This window comes from Cetorhinus maximus, chromosome 2 (genome assembly GCF_964194155.1).
Source record: "Cetorhinus maximus chromosome 2, sCetMax3.hap1.1, whole genome shotgun sequence".
Lineage (NCBI taxonomy): Eukaryota > Metazoa > Chordata > Chondrichthyes > Lamniformes > Cetorhinidae > Cetorhinus > Cetorhinus maximus.
Genome location: NC_135880.1, coordinates 75,680,881 through 75,707,039, shown reverse-complemented (window position 1 = coordinate 75,707,039; position 26,159 = coordinate 75,680,881). Strand labels below are relative to the sequence as shown.

Sequence of the window (26,159 nt, the reverse complement as noted above, 5' to 3'; positions counted from 1 at the left end):
GAAGATGACCAAAAAAGTAATAAAGAGGGAGAAAATAAACTTTGAGGGTAAACTAGCAAGTAATATAAAAACGGACAGTAAGAGCTTCTCTAAATATATAAAAAGGAAGAGAGAGGCCAAAGTCAATATAGGCCCTGTAGAGAATGAGACTGGGGAAATAATAATGGAGAACCGGGAAATGGCAGAGGAGTTGAATAAATACTTTGCATCAGTTATGACAGTAGAAGACACTAATAGCATACCAAAACCACTAAATAATCATGGGACAAAAAGGGGGTGGAGAGGATATAAATACAATAACTATCACTAGAGGAAAAGTACTTGGGAAACTAATGGGGCTAAAGGCCGATAAGGACCTGATGGGCTGCATCCTCGGCTAATACACAGTATTCCAGGTGTGGTCTCACTGAAGCTCTGTACGATTATAGTAAGACTTCCTTATTCTTGGCTCCAAACCCCTTGTAATGAAGGCCAGTATGCCATTTGCCTAATTGCTTGCTGTACCTGCATGCTAACTTTCTGATTTCCTGTATGAGGACACCCAAGTCTCCCTGAACATTTACAAGTTTATGCCTTTTAAAAAATATTCTGCTTTTCTACTATGACTAAAGTGAATGACCACACACTTCCCTACATTATACTCCCATGTCATCCTGTTGCCCACTCACTTAACCTGTCTATATCTCTTTGCAGCCTGTGTCCTCCTCACGGCTTGCATTCCCAAATAGTTTTGTATCGTCAGTAAACATAGATACAATACTCTCTTTCTTTTCATCTAAGTCATCAATATCAGTTGTAAATTGCTGAGGCCCCAGTACTGATTCTTGCAGCACTCCACTAATCACAGCCTGCCAACTTAAAAATGCTCCATTTATACTTCCTCTCTGCTTCCTATCTGTTAACCAACAGTCTATCCCTGCTAATATATCACTCCCAACTCCATGTGCCCTTGTGTATTAACCTTTTATGTGGCATCATATCAAATGTCTTTTGGAAATCCAGGTTTACAACATCTACTAATTTCCCTTTACTGAATAGTTCCATCCTCAAAAAACTCTTATAAATTTGTCAAACATGATTTCCCTTTTGTAGACCATGTCAACTTTGCCCGATCATACTATGATTTTCTAAGTGCATTTAAGACCTCCTTATAATAGATCCAATCTTCCATACAACCATCTTCTACTTGAAAGTTTCCCATGGTCTGTAAACTCATCAATTTATCTGGAAGCTTCCATTTTTATCTTGAATGAGAGTTTTATTAGCATAGTCATTTTCAAAATAACATTTTAAACTTAAGAATTACGAGTAAGAAATCCCTTTTGATTACAGCTAAGCAGATGCGAAGTGCACTAATAACAAATATCACCATAAAAAAAAAATTTTTTTAAATTTTTTTTTAAAAATCACCAAGTTTAATATTAGATCCACTTAAAGATGCAAACAGATACAAACAAAAATGGTATGAGGAAATAAAATGATCTGATTCAATGAAATGTACATTATTTTTAATGCAAATACTTCAGGTGCATACTATTAATTTCAATTAGCTACAAAATACTAAAGTACAAGAAGCTATCAAATTGTATATTCTAAAAATAGTTTATTGGTATCATACAGCTGGTACAATTGCAAAATAAAACTATTTATATTTACAAAGCAATGTAAACAGGGAAAAATCAGAGAGCCAGCATGAATAAAGTAGAACATGATCCACAAAAATGTCTTTTTAGTATGTTTTGAGCCATTTTCTCTTCTACATTCAATCTATCGCAGGGATACTCAAATGTACTATCAGTATGACATGCCTTTTAAGCAGAAAACAATCTTGAAAATAAAGAAATCAACCCTAAAATGCAATGACCATGACAATGCATACAGTCAGTCTATAATGCAACATAAAAAGGTATACAATAAAGGGTAACACAATGACTTGTGTGGGTGAATTAAGTTATCCCGTCTATTTAGACTGCGCTGAATCACTGAACAATACTCTCTTTCAGCCTACAATAGAGCACTTTTCATGTATCCCAGAAGGCACATGCTTTGGTTGAAAAGTGTCTGCATATGCGTCCAAGTTTCTTCCAGCAACACTGATATTTTAGACATTTCTTCTACTAGCACTGGCTCAACAGCAATAACCTTGAGATGAAGCTGCAGGGGATGGGGAGGATGGCAGAGAAAAGAGAACATGTTTACAGATTTGTAAAACTGGACAGACTTTTTGACCCAGTGCAATGAGTGATACTTAAAAGTACCCAAGTACTTACTGTTTGAATTCAAAGAAATGACAATTATTAATTAAGAGTGGACTGTATTTTTATTCAGTAATCACATAATAATTAAGGCAGTAAGTACCTACAACATAAGAATGGAGGATCAGCTTTATAGCAAAATACCATTGTAACAATGAAGCAAACAAAAATTATGTAATATCCACAGGAAGCAGCTAATGAGACAGCTCCCCACCCCTTCCCAAAAAAATGTCTTTTGTTTTTATTTGTAAAACACCAACATTGCCACTTATTTTAATACTAAAATAATAGGATGAGATGTTTTCCATCACAGGGTTTTAATGGAGGTAGATGGGAAAATTGTAAACGTCCTAGCTCTAATTTAACAAACTTCTCTTGATTCAGGAACTGTTCCTTCAGCTTGGATAGTTACACTATTTGAGAAAGATGAGCAAGGAAAACCAGGGAATTGTAAACTAGTTAGTCTAACACTGATTGTCAGAAATTAGCAGAGTCTATAATTAAGGATAGGATGACTAAACATCTTGAAATTTTTCTGCTGATCAAAGACACCACATGGACTGTAGCTGTTCAAGAAGGCAGCTCACCACCACCTTCTCGAGAGCAATTAGGGATGGGCAATAAATGCTGGCCTAGCAAGTACCCACACCCCATGAATGAATTTTAAAAAAAGACAGTCAGCATGGACTTCTAATGGGTAAGTTATATCTGACAAACCCAATTAATTTTTTTGAAAAGGTGGCCAAAGGAGTGGACAGATGTTATGTATATGGATTTCTAGAAAGCATTTAGTAAAGTCCAGCATGAGAGATTGTTAACTAAAGTTGCAGGAGGCCACTCGGCCCATTGTGTCTGCACCAGCCCTCCGAAGGAACAATTTACTCAGTGCCGCTCGCTGCCTTCTCCCCCTAGCCCTGCATGTTCTTCCTTTTAAGATAATAACCCAATTCTTTCTCGAATGCATCGATCGAACCTGTCCCCACCACACTCTCAGACAGCACATTCCAATCCCAACCACTCACTATGAAAAGTTTGGCCCCATGTCACCATTGCTTCTTTCATCAATTACCTTAAATCTGTGTCCTCCTGTTCATAATGCTTTCACCACCGGGAACAGTTTTCCCCTATCTATCCAGGTCCCTCATGATTTTCAATACCTCTATCAAACATCTTCTCAGCCATCTCTTCTCAACCTCAACAGTCAACAGTCTCAACAGTCCCAATCTCTCCAATTTATCTACGTAACTGAAGCTCCTCAGCCCTGGAACCATTCTTGTGAATCTTTTCTGCACTCTCTCTAATGCATTCACATCCTTCCGGTGCCCAGAGCTGGTCGAATACTCCAGCTCAGGCCAAACCAGTACTCGATGCAAGTTTAATATAACTTCTTTGCTTTTATACTCCTATTAATAAAGTCTAGGATGCTGTCACCTTCAATGATTTATGCAATATACACCCAGGTCCCTCTTCTGCAACCTTTTTAGAATCCTTTATTGTATATAGTACTCCGTGTTTTTCCTACCAAAATTAATCCCTTCAAACATCTCTGCATTAAATTTCATCTGCCATTTGCCTACCCATTCCACCAACCTTTGCCCTTTTGAAGTTCTACACTACCTCCCTCACAGTTCACAATGCTTCCAAGTTTCGTATCACCTGCAAACTTTGAAATTGTGCCCTGTACACCTAGGTCTAGGTCATTAATATACATAAGGAAGAGCAGGGTCCTAACACCGACCCCTAGGGAACTCCACTATAAACCTTCCCCCAAGTTCAAAAAACATACATTAACCACTACTCTCTGCTTCCTGTCACTCAGCCAATTTTGTATCCATGTCGCTACGTCCCTCTTATTCCATGAGCTATAACTTTGCTCATATCTCTTGTTGTGCAGCACTTTATCAAATGCCTTTTGGAAGTCCATGTACGTCACATCAACAGCATTACCCTCATCAAACCTCTCTGTTACCACATCAAAAACTCAAGCAAGTTAGTTAAGCACAATTTGCCCTTAACAAATCCACGTGGCTTTTCCTTAATTAACCCACATTTACCCCAAGTGGCTATTAATTTTGTCCTGATTGTTGTTTTCAGAAGCTTCTCCACCACTGAAGTTAAACTGACTGGTCTGTAGTTGCTGGGCTTATCTTTACACCCTGCTTTGAACAAGGGGTAACATTTGCAACTCTCCAGTTCTCTGGCACCACCCAAATTGAAGGAAGACTGGAAAATTATGGCCAATGCCTGCGCAATTTCCACTCTCACTTCCCTCAGTATATTGTTGGATGCATCTCATCTGCTTCTGGTGCCTTATCAGCTCTAAGTACTGATAGCCTATCTAGTACCTCTTCAATTTTAAACCCTTCATGTATCTGAATTACCTCTTCTCACACCATGACGGCATGGCATCCTGTTCCTTGGTAAAGACAGATGGAAAATATTCATTTAATGCCGTAGCTATGCCACCTTCCTCTACGCTCAGGAATAAAAGGGACAGTAGCAATGTGGCTACAAAATTGGCTGAGTAACAGGAAACAGTGGGTAATGGTCAATGTTTTTCGGGCTGCAGGAAGGTTTGTAGTGGAGTTCCCCAGGGGTCAGTATTGAGACCCTTGCTTTTCCTGATATATATTAATGACTTAGATCTTGTTGTGCAGGGGACAATTTCAAAGTTTGTGGATGATACAAAACTTGGAAGCATTGCAAACTGTGAGGACAGTACAAAACTTCAAAAAGACATAGATAAGTTGGTAGAGTGGGCAGGTAGGTGGCAGATGAAGTTCAATATGAAGAAGTGCGAGGTGATTCATTTTAGTAGGAAGAACATGGAGAGGCAATATAAAATAAGGGGCACAATTCTTAAGGGTATGCCAGAGCAAAGAGACCTGGGTGCATATGTGCCTAGATCACTGAAGGTGGCAGGAGAGGTGGAAAGACCAGTTAATAAAGCATACAGTTTTCTGGGCTTTATTAATAAGGAAATCAAGTACAAGAGCAAGGAGGTTATGCTGAGCTTATATAAGACATTAGTTAGACCTCAGCTGGAGTATTGTGTATAGTTCTGGGTGCCATACCATAGGAAGGATGTGATCACATTGGAGAGAGTGAGATGGGGTTTACAAGACTGGTTCCAGGAATGAGAAACTTGAGTTATGAAGATAGATTGCAGAGGCTGGGACTGTTTTCCTTGGAGAGGAGAAGGCTAAGAGGAGATTTGATAGAGATGTTCAAAATCATGAAGGGGCTGGTTAGAGTAGATAGGGAGAAACTGTTCCCACTCATCAAGGGATCGAGAACGAGAGGGCACAGATTTAAGTGATTTGCAAAAGAAGCAAATGTGATGTGAGAAAAAAACTCACACAGTGAGTGGTTCAAGTCTGGAATGCAATGCCTGAAAGTGCGGTGGAAGCAGGTTCAATTGAGGCATTCAAGAGGGCAATAGATGATTACATGAATAGAAACAATGTACAAGGGTACGGGAAAAAGCAGGAGAATGGCACTAAATTATGATGCTCATTTGGAGAGCCGGTGCAGACAGAAAATGCTGAACGGCTTCCTTCTGTGCCATAACAATTCTGAGATTCTGTGTTGTGTAAATCCTTTTCTCGGTCCCTCCTTTTACCAACCCTTTGCTATTTAAATGGATATAGAAGGCTTTGGGATTCTCTTTTATGTTAGCTGCCAGTCTCTTCTTATACTCTCTTTGTTTCTCTTATTTGTTTTTTCACTTCACCTCTGAAGCTTCTACATTCAGCCTAGTTCTCAGTTATATTATCTATCTGACGTCTGTCATAAGCACACTTTTTCTTCATCATCTTAATTTCTAACTCTTTTGTCACCCAGGGAGCTCTGGATTTGTTTGCCATATCTTTCCCCTTCATGGGAATATACCTCAACTCTACCTGAACACTCTTCTTTAAAGGTAGCCCATTGTTTAGTTACCATTTTGCCTGCCAGCCTTTGATTCCAATTTATCTGGCCCAGATCCATTCTTACCCCATTGAAGTTGGCTTTCTTACTCTGGATTGTTCTTTTCCTTTTCCATTGCCAACTTAAACCTTAATATACAATGATCACTGTCCCCTAAACGTACTCCTACTGACACCTGATCCATTTGGCCCACCTCATTCCCAAGAACCAGGTCTAGCAGTCCCTCCTTTTTCATTGGGCTGGAAACATACTGATGTAGAAAATTTTCCTGAATGCACTCTAGAAATTCTTGCCCCTCTCTGCTCTTTACACTACAACTATCCTAGTCTGTATTCAGATAAATAAAAACCCCATTATAACTACGCCATAATTCTTGCACCTCTGTATTTTGCTTGCAAATTTTCCTGCTCTATTTTTTATGTTATGTTCTTATGATTGCATTTTCAATAAAACATGACTCTTGTATAGAGGTGATGCATCTGAAACACAATCTCCTGTGTATTATCGCCGATCTAACTAGGCCCATGGATGAAAATATTTTCCATTACATCACATTCCAATGTTATTCAAATGATTTCAAGTTGACATCCAACTAGTAAATTGTATCCCCCACAGTGTGAATGATAAAAACTTAACACAACATGAACAAATTAAAATGGAGAATCTTTGAACACTTGCAGAATAAAAGGTAATTATCTATTGGGATTGGTCATCTTCAAATGAAATGCATCTTACACAAAACAAAATTCCACCTATGTAACTGAACCTATTCCTTTAAAAAGCTGTGAACTTTCATGCTAGCTTTAACAATTAGAGATCTAATATGAAAAGCAGAGAACTTATTCTGGAGGAAAATGAACAGGATTTTATGTAATTTTATGTACAGTAGAAACTGTAAAACAGCTGCTGCAACATCATCATGACCTTTCATTGTGCATTCTTAGCATGTGTCTTTCCAAGAAATTAATGGTTATATTTCTAGTGTAGAGGATGCAAAATGAAATGAAGACTCCAATTACCTTTAGATACAATGCCAGGTAGGCCTGAGCCAACTCAAAATCTCGCTTGCTTTCAAGCATGTAGCTGATCATTTGCAGAAAGCTCAGCATCACCTCCAAAGAACCACCTCCTTCTGGGGCCAAACCCCTCAGCTCAATGTCAATATTTGATGGTCCCATTCCTTTCAGTAGTTTAACTGCAAGGTCATCTGCAAGGAACCAGAAAATATTTCCTTTGATGACATTCAAAAAAAATGGTACTTCTAAGAACCTGATTGTTCATGTTGATTTGATCATCCTGAGGACCAATAACTTACTATTCTTACATGGCATAGACCAGGTTTGTCCAACTGACAGCCCCACAGGCCACATTGTGGCCGATGAAGCCCCCCTATGTGACGGAGGAGGGGGGGCCAGAAGGTGCTACCTGCCCCATGGAGAAGAAGAGGCAGCAGGGCCTGCAGAGAGAAGATGCCGCAGTGGGTGTGTGAGCGTAAGTGTATTTGTGTGAGCACGTGGCCCAGGGAGAGCGCGCAGGGGAGGGGGGGGGAGGGGGCAGGGAGAGCGTGCGGGGAGGCGGGAGGCCAGGGATCGCGTGCACACTCAAGTCTGTGTGAAGGGGAGAGAGGAACGCAAGCGAGAGAGAGGGGTGCGAGCGCGAGCGAGCACAAGCGCGAGAGAGAGCACGAGCGAGAGTGTGAGCGAGAGAGAGCGCGAGCGAGAGTGAGAGAGCGCGAGCGAGAGTGTGAGAGAGAGAGCGCGAGCGAGAGTGTGAGAGAGAGAGCGCGAGTGAGAGAGAGCGCGAGTGATCACGAGCGAGAGAGCACGAGCGAGAGAGAGCACGAGCGAGAGAGAGAGCACGAGCGAGAGAGAGAGCACGAGCCCGAACGAGAACGCGAGGAAGAGAGAGAGCGCGAGCCAGAGAGAGAGCCTGAGTGAGAGAGAGCGCGCAAGCGTGAGAGCGAGTGAATGAGTGCATGTGTGTGAGAGTGTGTGGGAGAGAGTGAGAGTGCACAAGTACGTGTGAGTGCGCGAGTGAGCGAGAGTGAGTAAATGCATAAGTCTGAGTGAGAGTGAAAGTGGGAGAGTGAAAGAGAGTCAGTGAGTGCGAGTGCGTGCGCGAGTGAGTGAATGAATGAGTGCGTGCGTGCGAGAGTGAGAGAGAGAGAGTATGCATGCACCTGGCTCACTCCCAGTCTCAGGATTCTCACCCACCAACTGTCCTATCAGATTGGAAGTTGGCAAATGTTACACCCCTTTTCAAGAAAGGAGGGAGAGAGCAGTAAATCACAAGCCAGTTAGCTCAACTTCAATTGTTGGGAAAATGCTGGAATTTGTTATTAAGTGTTAACAATGCATTTAGAAAAGCATAGTATAATTAGAACATGTCAACATGGTTTTATTAAAAGGGAAATCCTGTTTGACAAAATTATTAGTTTTTTGAGGATCTAACCAGTAGGGTAGATGAAGGGGAACCAGTAGATGTAGTTTACCTGGATTTCCAAAAGGCATTTGATAAAGTTCCTCACAAAAGGTTAATTGGTAAGATAAGGCTTCGTGGGTTTGGGAGTAATATATTAGCATGAGGATTGGTTTATGGATGGAAAGCATAAGTAGGCATAAATAGGGCTTTTTCAAGTTGGCAGACAATGAATGCCACAAAGGTCAGTGCTGGGGCCTCAGCAATTTACAATTTATATTAATGACTTAGATGAAGAGGCAGAGAGTAATGTATCTAAGTTTGCTGATGATACCAATCTAGGTGGAAAAGTGAACTGTGGGGAAGACACGAGAGGCTGTAAAGAGATAGACAGGGTTCCTGGGATGAAGAACTGTAGCTATGAGGATAGATTGGAGAGATTTGGACTGTTTTCCTTGGAGAAATGGTGGCTGAGATGAGACTTGATAGAGATATTCAAGATCCCAAGAGTATGGACATGTGAATAGTGAGAAGAGAGAACATCAAGAACTAGAGGGCACAGGTTCAAATTATTTGGCAAAAAGGATTAAATGTGGTGAGGGGAAAATTTTTTTCACCCAGAGGGTGGTTGGAGTCTGGAACAAACTTCCTGAAAGGGTGTTGGAGGCAGGTTCTATCGAGGTATTCAAAAGGGAATTGGATTGCTACCTGAAAAAAGAGTGTGCAAGGTTATGGGGGTAAGGCAGGGGAGTGGGACTAGGTGGAATGCTCTTTCAGAGAGTCAGCAGACTCGATGGGCCGAATTGCCTCCTTCTGTATTGTAAATATACTGTGATCCATACTATCACCCACTCTCACAGTGGGTGAGGGTGCGTGAGTAAACACCCTGAGACTGGGAGTGAGCCAGACACACACACACCCTCTTACAATCTAATCGTCACTTTTATTAATTACTTTTTAAAAAAATGTCAAATTATTGTTTTGACATTGTTTTACTTTTGCTCAGCAAGTTGTTTCTTTTCTTCATACTCAACTTTTTTTTGAAATTCATGTTTAATGTTGTGCCAAACCTTATCTTTCCAAAATTTGTTCATCAGTTCCTTGAGTAAGAAAAAAATGGAAATGTGGTCCCCCCCACCCCACCATGCAAAAAGATTGGACAAGTCTGGCATAGGCCAATCATAGCAGCTGTCAATATTATTTTTAATCAATAAAATGGATTTCAAGCACACTCAAGTGAAGAAAAAATTGTGTACAAGTTACTTACAATTATTGGTGTTTACAGCACCCTCCAGCTGCATATACAATTCTGTTTTTTGTGCCAATATGCCCAGATTTACCACTTTCGACTGAGGATAGGATAAAAAGATTCAGTAGAAATGAACAAAATTTCAGCATCTATTACTAATTTCAGAACTTCCTTTGCACTGTACATCTATATTTTGCAATATTACAGAAATGAATTCAGATTTAAGAAATATCCTAATTTTTCTTTCAAGTCTTAGAAACAAGATTTAGAACACACATTTCCTTTTTTGAAACATGTCACAAAGGTCTTGATGCTTCTTAGTTTCTGAACCATGTACAGAATTATCTAGCTTACATCAATTCTTAACAATTCTCCATCATACTACATCAGATATATTCCATGACTTGTCATCAATTCAAATAAATTATATTTTTGATACAACTTGTAAAGAAAAATATCTTGTTTTCCTTTTATTATAATGCAGCTAGCTAAGATAGATTTAATGATGCCAGAACCAATTAGGTGCATACTTTTAAGCTAAGGAATTTAAGTGTCACTTAATATTACCTCTGGCAGCTCTCCCACATCTGCAACATTTTCAAATCAACAAAATTTAAACAGATAAAACAGCATAAATGTCAAAAGCTTGCAAAAGGGTCAAACACGTTTATATGGTATGGCGTCAATAATGTCAGTATCGCCATGGACATAAATCAGACATTATTGATTTCCCTCCTACCTGGTCCTCAGCAGTTTGTTGTTCCACAGCAGCAAAGTGAGGCACAAGGCCAGGAACAGTTGGAATGAAGAAGGGAACAGATTTGGGCACTTTGGGTGGTTCCTTGGGTTGATTTCTTTTCTGAAAATTAGCCAAACAAAACAGATTAATAATCAGAACACAAATTGTACAAAGTGCGATTTTAAAATGATCAAGAAGTTTTATTAAAATATATCAAACTAAAAATGCCATCATATAACATTCTAACCAATTAAAATTATCCCCGAGTTCTCAAATAACTTATGGACAGTGAAAGCATGGCTTTATGATAAAGTTATTAGATAAACATTCAAAAATAAAGTCAACAATTATCTGAAATTTAGGTAGTAAGCAACTTCCAACATTTAAAACAAGAATGAGCAACAAGACCACATATTGTAAACCATCAGTTGGAATATGGATAAAAAATAAGTTTTTGTGCACAGAAAGTAGAGTAATGACAACCATTTTGACGTTTTTAAAAAAGAATGTGTTAGTTTCATGTATCAATATAAATAGCATCACAAAAATGCTCATTCAAGAAAATTTAGATTACAAGAGCTTTTGGTACCTTGATAACATCAAGGTTGAGGAGATTTTTCCAGCGTGATTCTGGAAGCAGAGAGAGTGTTACCAACTGCTCTCCGAGCTGTTCAGATGAATCATATTCTATCATCTGGTCTTCTACTTCCTCTTCGTTGTCTGAAGTCTCTAGCTCTAATATAAAACAAATTGTTTTTCACATTTTTTTAACTAACTTCTTAAAAGTAAAAAGAAAAGGCAACAGGGTGTAATGAACTTAACAGGAAACATTCAGGTTATAAAAAGTGTACTTGTAATTAAATTTGCATAAGCAATAAGTGTTCTGTTAGAACTCAAGAAAGCAAAATAATCTTGATATGTGGTTTTAACAATTTGAGTAGCACCATGTATATAATATTAAGCAGCCTAAAAAACTAAAAATTAAATACAACTTCTGGAAAGTTCAATTTTAAAATAAAAACCTTGTTGTTGGCACATTCCAGGAAGCGTTACAATAGAAGGTTGATAATCAGCAGGCAGTGGCCGAAGGGAAATAATATTGTACAGCGTCTTGTTGGACCTAAACAAAAGAAGGAGAAAAGGACTTATTATAATTTTCTGTTCATTCCATTAATCATAGCTGTTGGCATACATTTCATGGTCACCCGATCCAAACACTTATTTTTCGAATGGAAACATACATTTACCTAATTCAAATTCCTCGACAGTGCATTGATTTATGACCCTTATGCTTCCTACTTACTTATGGTTATGTGCAGTTCTGCTTCGATAATAAAATAACTTTCATTTATATGGTGCCTTTCATATCTTCAGGGTGTCTCAAAGTGCTTCATAGAAATGAATTGTTTTTGAAGCACAGACACTTCTTATGAACTTGATTTTCCAGACAGGTTTCTCATTAGAAACATCAAACTTTATTTACAGGCTGCAGCAGCAGTTAACTGCTTCCATCAAGCTCCACAATTAGAAGAACTCCCACTCTAAGGTTCCCCACGCTTAGTGCTGATTCATTCACACTGTCATGTGATATACAATACTAAGTTTTAAAGCTACAGTCACTACATTCCTGAAAGCTACAATTACTACAAACCTCCCCCTTTAAATTTTTTGTACAGTTTGTATTTACAAGAACATCTACCTTCATGACATTACAAACGGGTCATGGAATTATAAGTTCAGTCTCTGAGGTGGTCTCCTGATCCGGATGGAACTTCATAGCTCCATGGCTTTTGAATCTCTTACAGGATCCACATTATCTGGAACTGCAGCAACATCAGGTACCTCTTTAGGCACAGGCAGTTCGGTGTTATCTACTCCAACAGAGACATCTGCTATGTCTATCCTAGGTTGAACAATTTCAACAAAGACCACGGATTCACAACGGTTACAGGTGGAACATCATTTTGTTGGGGAATCTCCCTTCGTCTCAAATGATCCACGTGTTTGTGGGTGGCCCACTTCTTTGTGGTACGACAAGGATCTGGTCACAGAAACTATTATACCAGGTAACCAACTTGATCCATCAAAGTTTTGTACATATACTGCTTCATCAATAGTAAATTCTTGCTCACAACTATGCAAATCATGAGTCGCCTTTTGATTCCCTTGACTTTTCTCCACCTTCCCCTCCAAATTTGGAAGTACCAGGCTCAATCTCGTTCATAAGTAACTCTGAAGGTGTTGAACCTGTAGTTGTGTGGGGGATTGTTCTATAGTGAAACAGGAAACGTGAAAGTTTAGTCTCCAATAATCCTGATAATTTTTTCATCCCAGCTTTAAAAGTCTGTATTGCTCACAGCTAATCCAGTAGATGACGGATGATATGGCGCCATTTTTACGTGTTTGATGCCATTTAGGCTCACAAATCTTTGAAATTCAGTGCTAGTAAACGCAGCACCATTGTCCGAGACAATTACTTCTGGCAATCCATGTATAGAAAAGCTTTGGCGTAACCTTTCTATAGTCATACCTGATGTTGGTGGCCTAACCTCATATACATCTAACCACATGAAATGTGTATCAATTATTAGTAGGAACACGGTGCCCAGAAAAGGACCGATGTAATCTATGTGCAGTCTCACCCAGGGCCTACCAAGCCATTCCCACAGGTGTAGTGGGGCTGCAACTGATAACTTCTGTAATTGTTGGCATCGTATACAGTGTTTAACCATCTTCTCGATATCACCGTCCATGCCCAGCCACCAAATGTAATTCCGCGTGATCATCTTCATTCTTGAGATTCCAGGATGTGCGCTGTGCAACTCTGCTAAGAGTGGTTCCCTTCCTTGTGAAGGAACAACTACTCATGAACTCCATAACAGGATACCATCTTGACTGCTCAATTTATTCCTTCAAGTGAAGGATGGCTTCAGTTAGTCAGGGGCTGATCCCTGGGACCACCTTACAACACTTGGGCTTGAATTCTATCCCCGGGGTGCGCCCAAATCGACACGGCCAAAAGCGGATGTAAAAACCCACTCCTGGCCGCGTTCACGCTGTGACCACAATCTTAAGCTGGGTGGCCAATTAAGGCCTGCCCAGCGTGAAATGCGGCTGCCGGATAAATTTTCCTTGCGCAGGGATAGGGGCACGTTGGACGTCGGGTCCAATGGGGACATGGCAAGGTGCTTAATAAACTGAAGAAGCAGCTCCCTGAAGGCTGCAGGAGTTGCGGGGGAGGCTGACTCATAGATATTTACAGCACAGGAGGACATTTGGCCCATCGTGTCCATGCCAGTCAACAAAGATCTGACTACACTAAACCCATTTTCCAGTGCTTGGCACATAGTCCTGGAGGCTATGGCAACACAAGTGAATATCTAAACACTTTTTAAATGTTATTAGTGTTTCTGACTCGGACCACCCTTTCAGGCAGTGAGTTCCAGGCTCCCACCACTTTCTAGGTGAAAACATTTCTCAACTCCCCTCTTAGCCTTCTATCTCTTATCTTAAATCTATGCCCCCTGGTTATTGACCCCTCTGCTAACGGAAAAAAGTGCCTTCCTATCCACCCTATCTATGCCCCTCATCATCTGATACACCTCTATCAGGTCCCCTCTCTACCTTTGCTGCTTCAAGGAAAACAACCCCAGCCTATCCAATCTTTCCTCATAGCTCAGACCCTCCAGCCTAGGCAGCATTCTGGTAAATCTCCTCTGCACCCTCTCCAGTGCAATCACATCCTTCCTGTAATGTGGTGACCGGAACTGCATGCAGTACTCCATTTGTGGCCTAACCAGCATTTTATACAGTTCCCGCATAACCTCTCTGCTCTTGTTTTCGATGCCTTGGCTAATAAAGGCAAGTATCCCATTTGCCTTCCTAAGCACGTTATCTACCTGCCCTGCTACCTTCAGAGATTCGTGAATATGCACACCAAGGTCCCTCTGATCTTCAGTACTTTCCAGGGTCCTACCATTCATAGTCATAGGGTCTCTGGACTCGGTTTCCCCCCTTTGTCTTTATGGGAAGATATTTGCCCTGTACTCTCGCTATTTCCTCCTTGAATGCCTCCCACTGCTCTGACACGCTTTTATCTGCAAGTAGCTGCTCCCAGTTCACTTGGCCAAATCGTATCTCATCTTAGTGAAATTAGCCTTTCCCCAGTTTAGAACTTATATTCCTGGCCCAACCTTAAGCTTTTCCATAACTATCCTAAATCTAACTGAGTTATGGTCACTATGGTCTCCAAAATGCTCCCCTACTGATACGCCTTCCACCCGCCTAGGCTCATTTCCGAATATTAGGTCCGGAACTGCTCCCTCCCTTGTTGGGCTATGTACTGGCTAAAAAGGTTCTCCTGGATGCAACTTAAGAATTTTGCTCCCTTGCACTCAAACTATCGCAGTTAATATTTGGGTAATCAAAATCCCCTACTATTACTACCTTAATATTATTACACTTCTGTGAAATTTGATCATATATTTGATCTTCTATCTTGCCTTGTTTGGGGGCCTATTGTACACACCCAACAGCGTGTTTGCCCCTTTTGTGTTTTTTACTTCTACCCATATGGCCTCATTTGATGATCCTTCCAAGTTATCATTCCTCCTCACTGCTATAATTGATTTCTTGATCAATATTGCAACCACCACGCACCCCCTCCTACCCGCCCCCGCCGCCTCTTCTATCCCTCTCTCTATCTCGTCTGAATACTCTATAACCAGGAATGTTGAGCTGCCAATCCTGCCCTTTTAGCCAAGTCTCGGTCATAGCTATGATATCACACTCCCACCTGCCTATCTGTGCCCTCAGCTCGTCCGTCTTATTCCTCAGGCTCCTTGCATTAAAATATATTCCATTTAGCCTTGCTAAACTCACTTCTTTTTTAATCTAGCCTATGTTTCCTCTGCCTTCCAGACTCACTTACTAATATTTTAATTTCTAATTCCATCTCAGCTTCTTTCCCCTCTGAGCTACTTTTCAGGATCCTATCCCCCTGCCAATTTAGCTTAAATCTGCCCAACAGCATTAGCAAACCTCCCCGTGAGGATGTTGGTCTCATTCCTGTTCAGGTGTAATCCGTCCAACTTGTACAGGTTCCACCTCCCCTAGAAATGGTCCCAATGTCCCAAGAATCTAAAGCCCCCCCACCCTCCTGCACCATCTGTCCAGCCACACATTCATCTGCTCTATCCTTCTGTTTCTTTTCTCACTACTGCATAGCATCAGGAGTAATCCAGAGTTCACTACCTTTGAAGTCCTGCTTTTCAATTTCCTACCTAACTCCTTAGAGTCTGCTTGCAGGACCTCATTTCTCTTTCTTCCTATGTCATTAGTCCCAACATGGACCACGGCCTCTGGCTGTGCGTCCTCCCCTTCAGAATACCCTGCAGCTGTTCCGCGACATCCTTGACCATGGTACCCGGGAGGCAGCAAACCATCCTGGAGTCACGTCTACGGCTGCAGAAGCACCTGTCTACTCCCCCCATTAACGAATCCCCTACCACTATTGCCCTTCCACACGTCTTCCTCCCCTCACTGAGCAGCTGGACTACCCACAGTGCCATAGCCTTGGCTCAGGCTGGCCTCCACAGAGGAACCGTCACTCTCGCCGGTTTCCAAGGTTAAAAAACGGTTTAAGAGCGAGATGCACTCGGGGGATTCTCTCACTACCTGCCCGGTCCCCTCCTTCTGTCTGGCGGTCACCCATTCCCAGGGCTACTGTGACCTTCGAAGGAACAGGCATGGAGCGTCTGCCCACACAGTTGGAGGCGATTTCCAGACCGATCATGTGACACATTGCTGTCACCATGTCCCTGGAGAGGCGAAGTTTCCTGCAGCACTGGACCTCCGACATCTGGAGGTAGTTAGAGCGCTGTCTGAACACTCTAGATGCAGGGTAGTGGCATCTTTGGCATGCCCTCCCACCTTGACCTCCCTGTTGGCCCTGCACCAACTGATCCCCTGCCTCTTCTCTTAAAGGTCAGTCCCTGGGACGCTGCCTGCGCCCATCTGGCCTCCTCTCCCTCCTGCCCCTCTCGTCCTCTTCAGAGGAAGTTCCACCAGCGGATTACACTATCCACATTAGATGGGATGCAGTGCCTTAAAAATGAAGGAGCAATGTGCTGCAAAACTCAGAGGAACCTTTCAGGGAAGTTGAGGACCTGAGATGCTGAAAGGCAGGCTTGACAATCAAACGAGATGCCAAGAAACTTGGGGACAACTCTGTACTCACACAGCAAAGGACCAGCAATGACAGAGAAAGTGCTGCTGCTCTGGGAGCCTATTATCCCACCCGTGGATGAGGAAATGATTAAAATGTGAATTCTGCCCACCCGTTTTTCCCGTGTGACTAGCTAAAAATCGCATGGGCAAATTAAGATTGTGGTCAATAGGCTAATGACCTTAATTGGTTTTTCAATTGTTGACAAGTGCTGCTGACTCCTGTGCGCACTTGCTGATGTCAATATTGCACACATGCGTGATGACGTCGGGACGGACACCCGACATCTTTTTGCGCAATTTTACGTGCATTCGGGTTGGGTGCATGCCTGACCTCGGAACGCAAGATTCAGGCCTTGGTCTCTCGCTCTAGACAGGACTGGATCACGATTCGTCTAGTTTCTTATCTGCCTTGAGCAGACTAGCAATGAATCCAGGAAATTCATTACTAATACAATCTCTTGGGAAATTGGGGCATGTTCACTGCTCTCCTGAAAAGGAAGGTGACTTAGGGCATCAGCATTGGCTGTATGCATCCCTGGTCTGTGCACAAAAGTATATTCATATCCGGATAAAATTAGAGCTAATCTTAGAATCCGTGCAGAAGCTATGGAAGGGATAGTATTTTCTTCACTGAACAGACCCATGAGCGGTTTGTGGTCAGGCGCTATTGTAAAGTATCGGCAATGTACATGGTTGGAATTTTTTTTTTTAAAACTTAAAACAACAGTGCCTCTGTTTCTTCTGTTTGAACTCTGCAGCATGCCTGGTGAGTATATTTTCCTTTTCTTCTGTTTAAACAAGGTACTCACAGTCACAGGGTGACAGACAATGCCTGACCCAAACCCATCTTTGTCGCCAGTTTGTTATGGACTTGATTTTCCAGACAGGTTTCTCATTAGAAACATCAAACTTTATTTACAGGCTGCAGCAGCAGTTACATGCTTCCATCAAGCTCCACAACTAGAAGAACTCCCACTCCAAGGTTCCCTGCACTTAGTGATTCGTTAACACTGTCATGTGATACTATACAACACAATAAGTCTTAAAGCTACAGTCACTACATTCCTTAAAGCTACAATTACTACACTTGTTTTGTAGACAAACATGGCAGCAAATTTAACAGCACAAGTGGGGCCTGAAGGCATAATTCCTGTATAAAAACAAAAAACTACTACGGATGCTGGAAATCCAAAACAAAACAAAAACAGAATTACCTGGAAAAACTCAGCAGGTCTGGCAGCATCGGCGGAGAAGAAAAGAGTTGACGTTTCGAGTCCTCATGACCCTTCCGCAGGACTCGAAACGTCAACATAATTCCTGTATGCCTGATATTAATAGAATTTTACAAAACTATGCATAACATTTAAGAAACAAACATATTTTCAGTTTGCAGATGGGACAAAGCTTGGAAATACAATAACGAGTAAGGGGAATAGTAGCAGACTTCAGGAGGGCATAGACTTGTTGAATAGGCAGACACATGACATATGACTGAAGTGTGAAGTGATGCATTTTGGAAGGAAAAAATATAAGCAGTGATATAAATTGAATGGTATAATTTTGAAGTGAGTGCAGCAACAGAGACCCCTCAGGGTTCACATAAATAAATCACTGATGACCGTAAAACAATTTAAGAAGGCTGTTAAATACATATAGGATGTTTGGCTTTAAAATAATGGCATAGAGCACAAAAACAAACAAGTTATGTGAACCTTTATAAATCACTGGTTAGGCCATAGCTAGAGTACCAAACTTTAGGAAGGATGTCGTAGCCTTGGAGAGCCCTTATTAAACACTCAACCTTACGTGTCTGTGACAAAGGTAAACTATTGCTCCTTGACCTTCTCCACTTGTCTGCAGCTTTTGACACAGTTGATTACATCATCCTTCTCCAATGCCCAGCTGGCTGGGTCTGCATTCATACCTACCATCCACTCTTACCTACCCAGCCGTAGGCGTAGAATGACCTGCAAAGGCTTCTCTTCCAGCTTCATTATCTCTGGAATTATCCAGGGTGCATGCTCGGCACCCCCCTCATATTTCTCATCCACATGCTGACCTTTGGCAACATCACCTGAAAACATGTCAGGCTCTACATGTGCTGACAATATCCAGTTCTACTTCACCACAACCTCCACTATCACTACTGTCCACCATCCACTCCTGAATGAGCAGAAATATGCTCATTCATTTTTGGGAAGACTGAAGCCACTGTATTTAGTCCCCACCACAAACTCAGTTTCCTAGCCACCTTGTGGTTGTACTTGACCCCAAAGCAAGCTTCCAGCCACACACCCACTCCATCACAAAGACTGCCTACTTGTAACTTCTTGAGAACATCACACTACTCTTCCCTGCTTCAGCTCATCTGATGATAAACACTCATCCATGCCTTTGCTTACTTTGGAATTGATTATTCCAGTGATCTGCTGGGCAATCTATAATTTTCCATCCTCCATCAATCCAAGCTTTGCTGCCTGGATCCTAACTCATACCTAGTCCTGTTCACCCATCACGTTTGTGCTCACTGACCTACAATGGCTGCTGATTCAACGACGTCTCAAATGTTAAAATTCTCATTTTCAAATCCCTCTATGGCCTTGACCCTTCCTTTCTTTGTATCCTACTCGAGCCCCACAACCCTCTAAGGTCTCTGTGCTCCTCCAATCCTGGCCTCCAAATGCATTAGAAGCAGTTCAAAGAAGGCTCACTTGATTGATCCCTGGGATGGGGTTGGGGCGGGGGGGAGTGCAAAAAGAAAAAGTGCTGGAAAAACTCAGCAGGTCTGACAGCACCTGTGGAGAGAAAGACAGAGTTAACGTTTCGAGTCCGTATGACTCTTCTTCGGAGGGGGTGGAAATCGTGTTACGAGAAAAGGTTTGACAGGCTAGGCATGTATCCATTGGAGTTTAGAAAATTGAGAGTTGATTTTATTCAAACATAAGATCCTGAGGGGACTTGACAGGGTGGATGCTGACAGGATGTTTCCCCTTGTGGGAGAGACTATAACTAGGGAACACATTAAAAATAAGGGGTCTCCCATTTAAGACGGTGATGAGAAGAAATTTTTTCTCTGGGGGTTGGGAATCTTTGGAACTCCCTTCCACCGAGAGCAGTGGAGGCAGGGTCAATGAATATTTTTAAGGTAGAGGTCAACTAACAAGGGAGCCAAAGGTTATCAAGGGTAGGTAGAATGTGGAGTTGAGGCCACAATCATATCAGCCATAATTATTGAATGACAGAAGTCTCGAGGGGTCAAATGGCCTATGTTCCTATGTATCCCCGATATTAATCTCTCCCCCATACCTTTAGCTGCCTAGGCTCCATGCTCTGAAATACCCTCTGTAAACTTATCCATATTTCTACCTCTGTTTTCTCTTCAAAACCACCTCTTTCACCAAGATATTCGTCACCTATTCTGATATCTCATGTGGCTCCGTATTAATTTTGTTTAATGCTCCTAGGAGGTACCTTGGGTCATTTCACTACTTTAAAAGGTGTTATATAAATGCAAGTTGATATTGCAACGTCTGTATTTTGCACAATTCATTTGGTTTCTGATATCTCTTGACAGTTGATAATGTTGCATTTGCTATTTCCTTGGAGTGCACTGGCAGCAGTCATTTCAATTACTAATTACATCTACTGATACCTATGTACAATGGCATTATGCAAGAAGCTAATTGGGTTTTTTAATACAGAAATGGCTTTACAACATTCAAAATACTAAGTCTCTCACATAGCCCTTGAACGAATGATTAACTAGAACACAGTCAATAATCACTGGAAAAAAGTTAAAATTTCACTTTTGCATCTAAAATAGATTTGAAGAAAATCATTAACAAATAATTAATACAATAATTTTGTTCTCTAAAAATTGCACATACCAAAGGTAAATTCCCAAATCATCTACATGAGCAGAAGCCAGAAAGTCTCCAGTGGGGGACATGGTGATACTGACAGCTGCTGAGTCAAGCAAGAAGCAGTCTATTAGGCTGTGGGGAGAAAAAGAAAAATAGTGAAAATAAAAAACAGAATTTCAAATACAAACTTTGAGAATAATATAATTTAATTCTAAACATTCACAGCTTCTTCCACCTAAGTGCCCTGAGGTGCTCGAGTCAAACACAAGGTGCACAAGGAACAAATTGAATGAACTGGAAGAACGATTCAATGTGGAGGGTATGACATAGTAGCCATGACTGAGGCAAGACTGCAGGGTGGTCAGGATTGAGAACTAAATATGCCAGGTTATAAGATCTACTGATAACATAGGGAAAATTGTAGAGAGGGAGGAGCAGCCCTAGTAATCAAGGATTAAAACACTTCAGTGGTGAGAGGTGATATCAGGAGAAGCAAGCAGGCAGTGGAAACTTTACTACAGGTAGAACTAAGAAATAAAAAAGGATTAAGGACTGTAAAGGAGAGGTACACCTGGTAACAGGTGTGACATGGTAGTTTACATAAATACTGAGATTGGACAAGCGTGTAGCAAAGCAGAATAGTTTTATTGGGGGATATTAGCTTTCACATAGATTGGGACAAGCAGAATAACATATCAAAAAAGTTGTGAATTTCCTGAATGTGATCAGCATAGTGTCCTACAGCAACATGTCCTAGAACCAACAAGGGGCATGTCATATTCAACTGAGTAATGAACAATTAGCCAAATTTATTTAACGGCCGAATGGTATGTAATGTTTATCATAATCCATGGTTCAGTTGGTTGCACTCTCGTCTCTTAAGTTAGAAAGCTCAAGGTTCAATTTCCAACCCAGGACTTGAGCACAAAAATAAAGGCTGACATTCCAGTGCAGTACTGATGGAGTTGAGCACTGTTGAAGGTGTCATCTTTCGGATGAGACATTAAATCTGAACCCCGTCTGCCCTTCCAGGTGGATGTTACATACTCAATGCTACAATTTCAAAGAAGAGCAGGAAAATTTTTGCATGTGTCCTGGCCATTATCTACCCCTCAGTGAACATCATAGAAACAGGTTATCTGGTTATCGCTTTATTGTTTTTAGGACCTCACTGTGCGCAAATTGGCTCCTGTATTTCCTACACTACAACAGTGATGACACTTCAAAAGTACTTGATTGGCTGTAAAGAGTTTGAGACATCTGGTGGTCGTGAAAGGCGCTATATAAATGCAAGCCTTTCTTTCTATAATATGATCAAGTTCAGCGTAGTGTTTGAACGGGAGAAATATGAAAGTTACTAAGATTCTAGATTTAGGTAAGGCTGACATCAATGGGATGTGACAGACATTATCCACAGTAAAATGGACAATATATTAATGGACAAAATGAAAGAAGATCAATGCGAAGTGTCCAAAAGAAGAATTTAAGATGATTTCTCTAAGGGGCAAGACTTCTTGCCAAAAAAGACAGCCACGGACAACTAAAGTAGTAAGGGATAACATAGAACTAAAAGAAAAAGCATACAAAAATGCAAGTAATTGCAAAGATCCTGGTAAATCGGAGATACGAGGAACAGCAAAGGTGACAAAGCAGACACGAGTTACAAAAAGCATGAAAAGAAATTGTAAGGCATATCAAAACCGATATATATTTTTCCTTCTTACAATTATTAGGAAAAAGGAGGGTGGTCTGAACCAATGTGGACCCCTTGAAAATTGATAACGGCGACATTGTGAATCAAAATATGGAAATGTTGACAGCTGCGTAATTACTTTGTGCCTGTTTTTACAAAGGAGGAGGTCAACATGCCAGACACACAAGGCAACTAATATTGCATCAGGGACAGGCGCTCATCAAATTTATTATAGTAAGTAAAATAACAGTAAAGAAGAAAATAATGGCCTTAAAGAGTGCCAAAGACATACCTTTTGAGGAAATCTATGAAGACAGGGAGAGAAGTGGCGAGATGGAGAAGAGAATTCTGTAGCACATAGGAACATACCCTAAGGCTCTACCTATGGTGTGGGGGAGAAGACAGCAGTAGTCGAATGTCAATGGAGTGCAGGCTTACAGGGGTAAGGTGGAGCCAGATAATGGAGAGGTTTGAAAATTGGGAGGCTAATAAGGTAGATGAATTAGGTACAGGGAGTCAATGAAGGCCAGTAAAGCCTGAGGTGACACAACCAGCAAATTCCTGCATTATCTGGTGTTTAAGTAGACTGAGGGCCAGATAAAAGTGAATCTTGAGCTCAGGAGGGTGTGGTTGGTGGTTTTAATGATGGTGAGGCTGAAGATCGTCTTTCCAATGAATCAGTTGTGGGTTTTTAATTCTACTTGGGGCTAAACAAGGTAAATTAAGTTACACACCATCAAGTTCAACACAAACACACAGACAGGAATGGAACCAGTGCCTGAAGCCCAAAATTTCTGGGGGAACTGACCAGAACTGCACTTGCCTTGCCATAGACATCTCTGTCTCATCCAGAAATTAATATGTGATACATGGACAAGACTGCAGCACCCTTTATTAGTTAAGCTGAGAATACAGAACTGGATGAAAAGCAAAATATTATCAGCTGGAGATAGATATCTTGTATTTCACCGTACTGTATCAATAAAGCAGACTTAAGCTTCACAAGGGGCTTGGATGCTGGGAGTATATCTCTGTCACCATCATCAATTGCTATGTTTCACTATCTGTCCCTCTGTACTTAAAATGCTTGCATTATCCAACAATTGTCAAAGTACAAGTAATAGAGGCTTTGCTCATTTTGAAAATTAAACACCTGTTTACACAGGGTTTTCAGATTATAAAATGTTGGTGCTTACATATTTCTCCCCATTATAAATGTCTAAAAGGTCAGGAAGAGTTTACCTGTTATAAAGGCTTACATATATTTTTTCCGCTGTAGATTTTGACAAACACGGACAGAAATAGTGTAATAACTAGCTATATATTAAAAAAACAGATCTTGTACGGGCACAACACTTAGTGACCACAAATTTTACCTTCTGTAGTCACAATATGCGGTCACATCCTTGCGTCAATATTTAACACAAACTACCCATGTAAATATTTATAATATGAATTTCCAATGTAACTAGATGCCCATCATGGTTTGTTGATGACATAATTCTTTAAAAAAATTAATCCATTTTTCCTCAGCAATTGAATGTTGATGTCCAATATTAGGTTTTAACATTTATATATTTCACAATAAAATGATAAATTTAACCAATAAATTGGCTTTTTTGTCTTTTAATGCCTTCCTACCCTTAAATCCTATATTTTAAGGTCTTATCTGTGAATATCTCCACAGTGGATCTGCTGGTTCACTAAAATGACTTTAAATAATGCAAAGCATTATGCCATGATTAAAAGTTTTTAGCGTGAGCATAAAGTAGTAACAGAATTTCTTCCAACATTATGAGTGTATGGCCTTTCATTTCAACTTACCACCCTGATGGAAGATCCCAGGTCCTAATGGTACAGTCCATTGAAGCAGAAATTAACCAACGACCATCTGGACTAAAGGTCTTCAAAAAAATTGAAAAACATTTTACAGGTCGTAGTTCTAGGACACGAGTTTTATTCAAGAGTTGGTGTTATATTGTCTTTAGTCTACCTTCTTTAAAGCACCTTTATTAATTTGAAATAGAGTTACAACTTGTGAAATGCAAAAATGCTAGAAAACACTTCCTTTTACTCATTCATGGGATGTGGGCATCGCTGGCTAGGCCAGCATTTATAGCCCATCTCTAATTGTCCTTGAGAAGGTGCTGGTGAGGCTGCCTTCTGGAACCAGTCCATGTGGTGTAGGTACAACCACAGTGCTGTTAGGGAGGGAGTTCCAGGATTTTGACCCAGCGACAGTGAAGGACAGTCAGGCTAGTCTGTTGAGAGAGACAGGGTTAATTGCTAGATTTTTACGTGGAGGTGGTGGCCCTGTCGCGGGACAGCCTGCCTCTGCTTGGTCAGATCTTACTGCAGCCAATCAATGGTCGTTGGCTCAATGCAGGACTTTCACCATCGGGGAGAAAGTCCCAACTCCGAGAGCTGCCGGCAATCAGATGGCTGGCAGCTCTCTAGTCGCAGCAGCGCACCATGCAATCCCCAAAGAGATGCCACGGACCTGGACCCAATTTATACTCCCACTAACCCCTGCCCCGCCCCCAATGGGGGGTGCAAAATTCCCACCTTTTCTCTGAACTGGGAGAAGTTAGAGGTTTAACAGTCTGTAAGCAAGTACAGATCCAGGGAGAAGAGAAAGAACAAAAAGGTCTGTGATTAGGATGGAACACAGAGGAGATTAAATGGCAAAAGGGATAGACAAGTAAAGAAACAGAGATGGGTTCAGAGGTGTAAATGGCTACAACAGAATAGCAGAGGTGGAGGTAAGCAAAGAAAATCTGCCAATGAGGAGAAAGTTTCTGTGGCTCAGTAACGTGGCTGAGGAAGGTAGGTTGACCTAAGGGTGCAGACCATCACACTAACCATGTATTGATACAGAATCCCCAGCCTAAGCACAAGTCCATACCTTCGTCACTCTCAGTGGTTCTGGTGCAGTTATCTTTCTTTATCAGCACCTGTCCACAGCAATGGCAGTGGTGGTTAAAATCTAAAGTATTTGAACTCAATGTTTAGTCTGGATGGCGTTAAAATGCCCAAATAACATGAGATTCTGCTCCTTGAGTTTGCGCTGGACTTCACTGGAGTAGTGCAGGTGGCAGAGGACAGAGTAGAAGTGTGATGGAGAATTAAAGCAGCAAGCAACAGGAAGCTCAGGATAATGCTTATGGACTGAACAAAGATGTTCATCAAAGCGATCATCCAATCTATGATTCCTCTCCCAATCTAGAGGAGACTGCATCATGAGAAGCAGATACAGAATACCAAGTTGTAACAAATAAATCGCTGTTTTACCTGGAAGAACTGTTTTATGTGGACACTGGAAAAAGAGGAAGTGAGGGGGCAGGCTTTGTATTTCTTGCGCTTGTATTAATATACAAACATACGAAATAGGAGAAGTGGGCTATTAAGTAGTAAGTATTAAGCAAAATGGAGCATTGATCGTGCATACCACCATTCCATTGAACTGCTTATTAATGCTTCAATTATTCATTAATTTTAAGTATAAGTTTTGATTAAAGGTTTTAAAAATGTAAAATTACTGTATTGGATGAATGTCAGTTTTACCTTAATTATTAAATCTTGCTGCTGAAATACTAAAGCAATTCTGAAAAAGTAAAACACAAGGCAGCATTTAGACTGCACATGGATTCTTTTGGAGAATATCAAATGCCGGGCACCAGCTAATAAGCTGCAGTTGCATTCATCCACAAGTGAAGTATGACTGACAAAATAATTGCCATTAGTCTGCCTACCCTCCAGTGACATACTGCATCAATCAAATTCA

General features: G+C 41.1%; 1 protein-coding gene across 2 annotated transcripts in view; it reads right to left on the bottom strand.

Annotated features, from left to right (window-relative positions):
* Nucleotides 1-1,589: 1,589 nt before the first annotated feature.
* Nucleotides 1,590-26,159, bottom strand: part of wdr36 (WD repeat domain 36) — a 109,891-nt gene continuing 85,321 nt past the window's right edge. For both annotated transcript variants that reach the window (XM_078566196.1, XM_078566199.1), the window contains exons 16-23: nucleotides 24,200-24,279; nucleotides 20,707-20,814; nucleotides 11,614-11,711; nucleotides 11,181-11,326; nucleotides 10,592-10,711; nucleotides 9,871-9,952; nucleotides 7,205-7,392; nucleotides 1,590-2,154 (exon numbers count right to left, since the gene is read on the bottom strand). In XM_078566196.1, coding sequence (XP_078422322.1) covers nucleotides 2,005-2,154; nucleotides 7,205-7,392; nucleotides 9,871-9,952; nucleotides 10,592-10,711; nucleotides 11,181-11,326; nucleotides 11,614-11,711; nucleotides 20,707-20,814; nucleotides 24,200-24,279 — 972 coding nt within the window. In that variant the 3' untranslated portion in view covers nucleotides 1,590-2,004. The remainder of the gene's footprint in view (nucleotides 2,155-7,204; nucleotides 7,393-9,870; nucleotides 9,953-10,591; nucleotides 10,712-11,180; nucleotides 11,327-11,613; nucleotides 11,712-20,706; nucleotides 20,815-24,199; nucleotides 24,280-26,159) is intronic.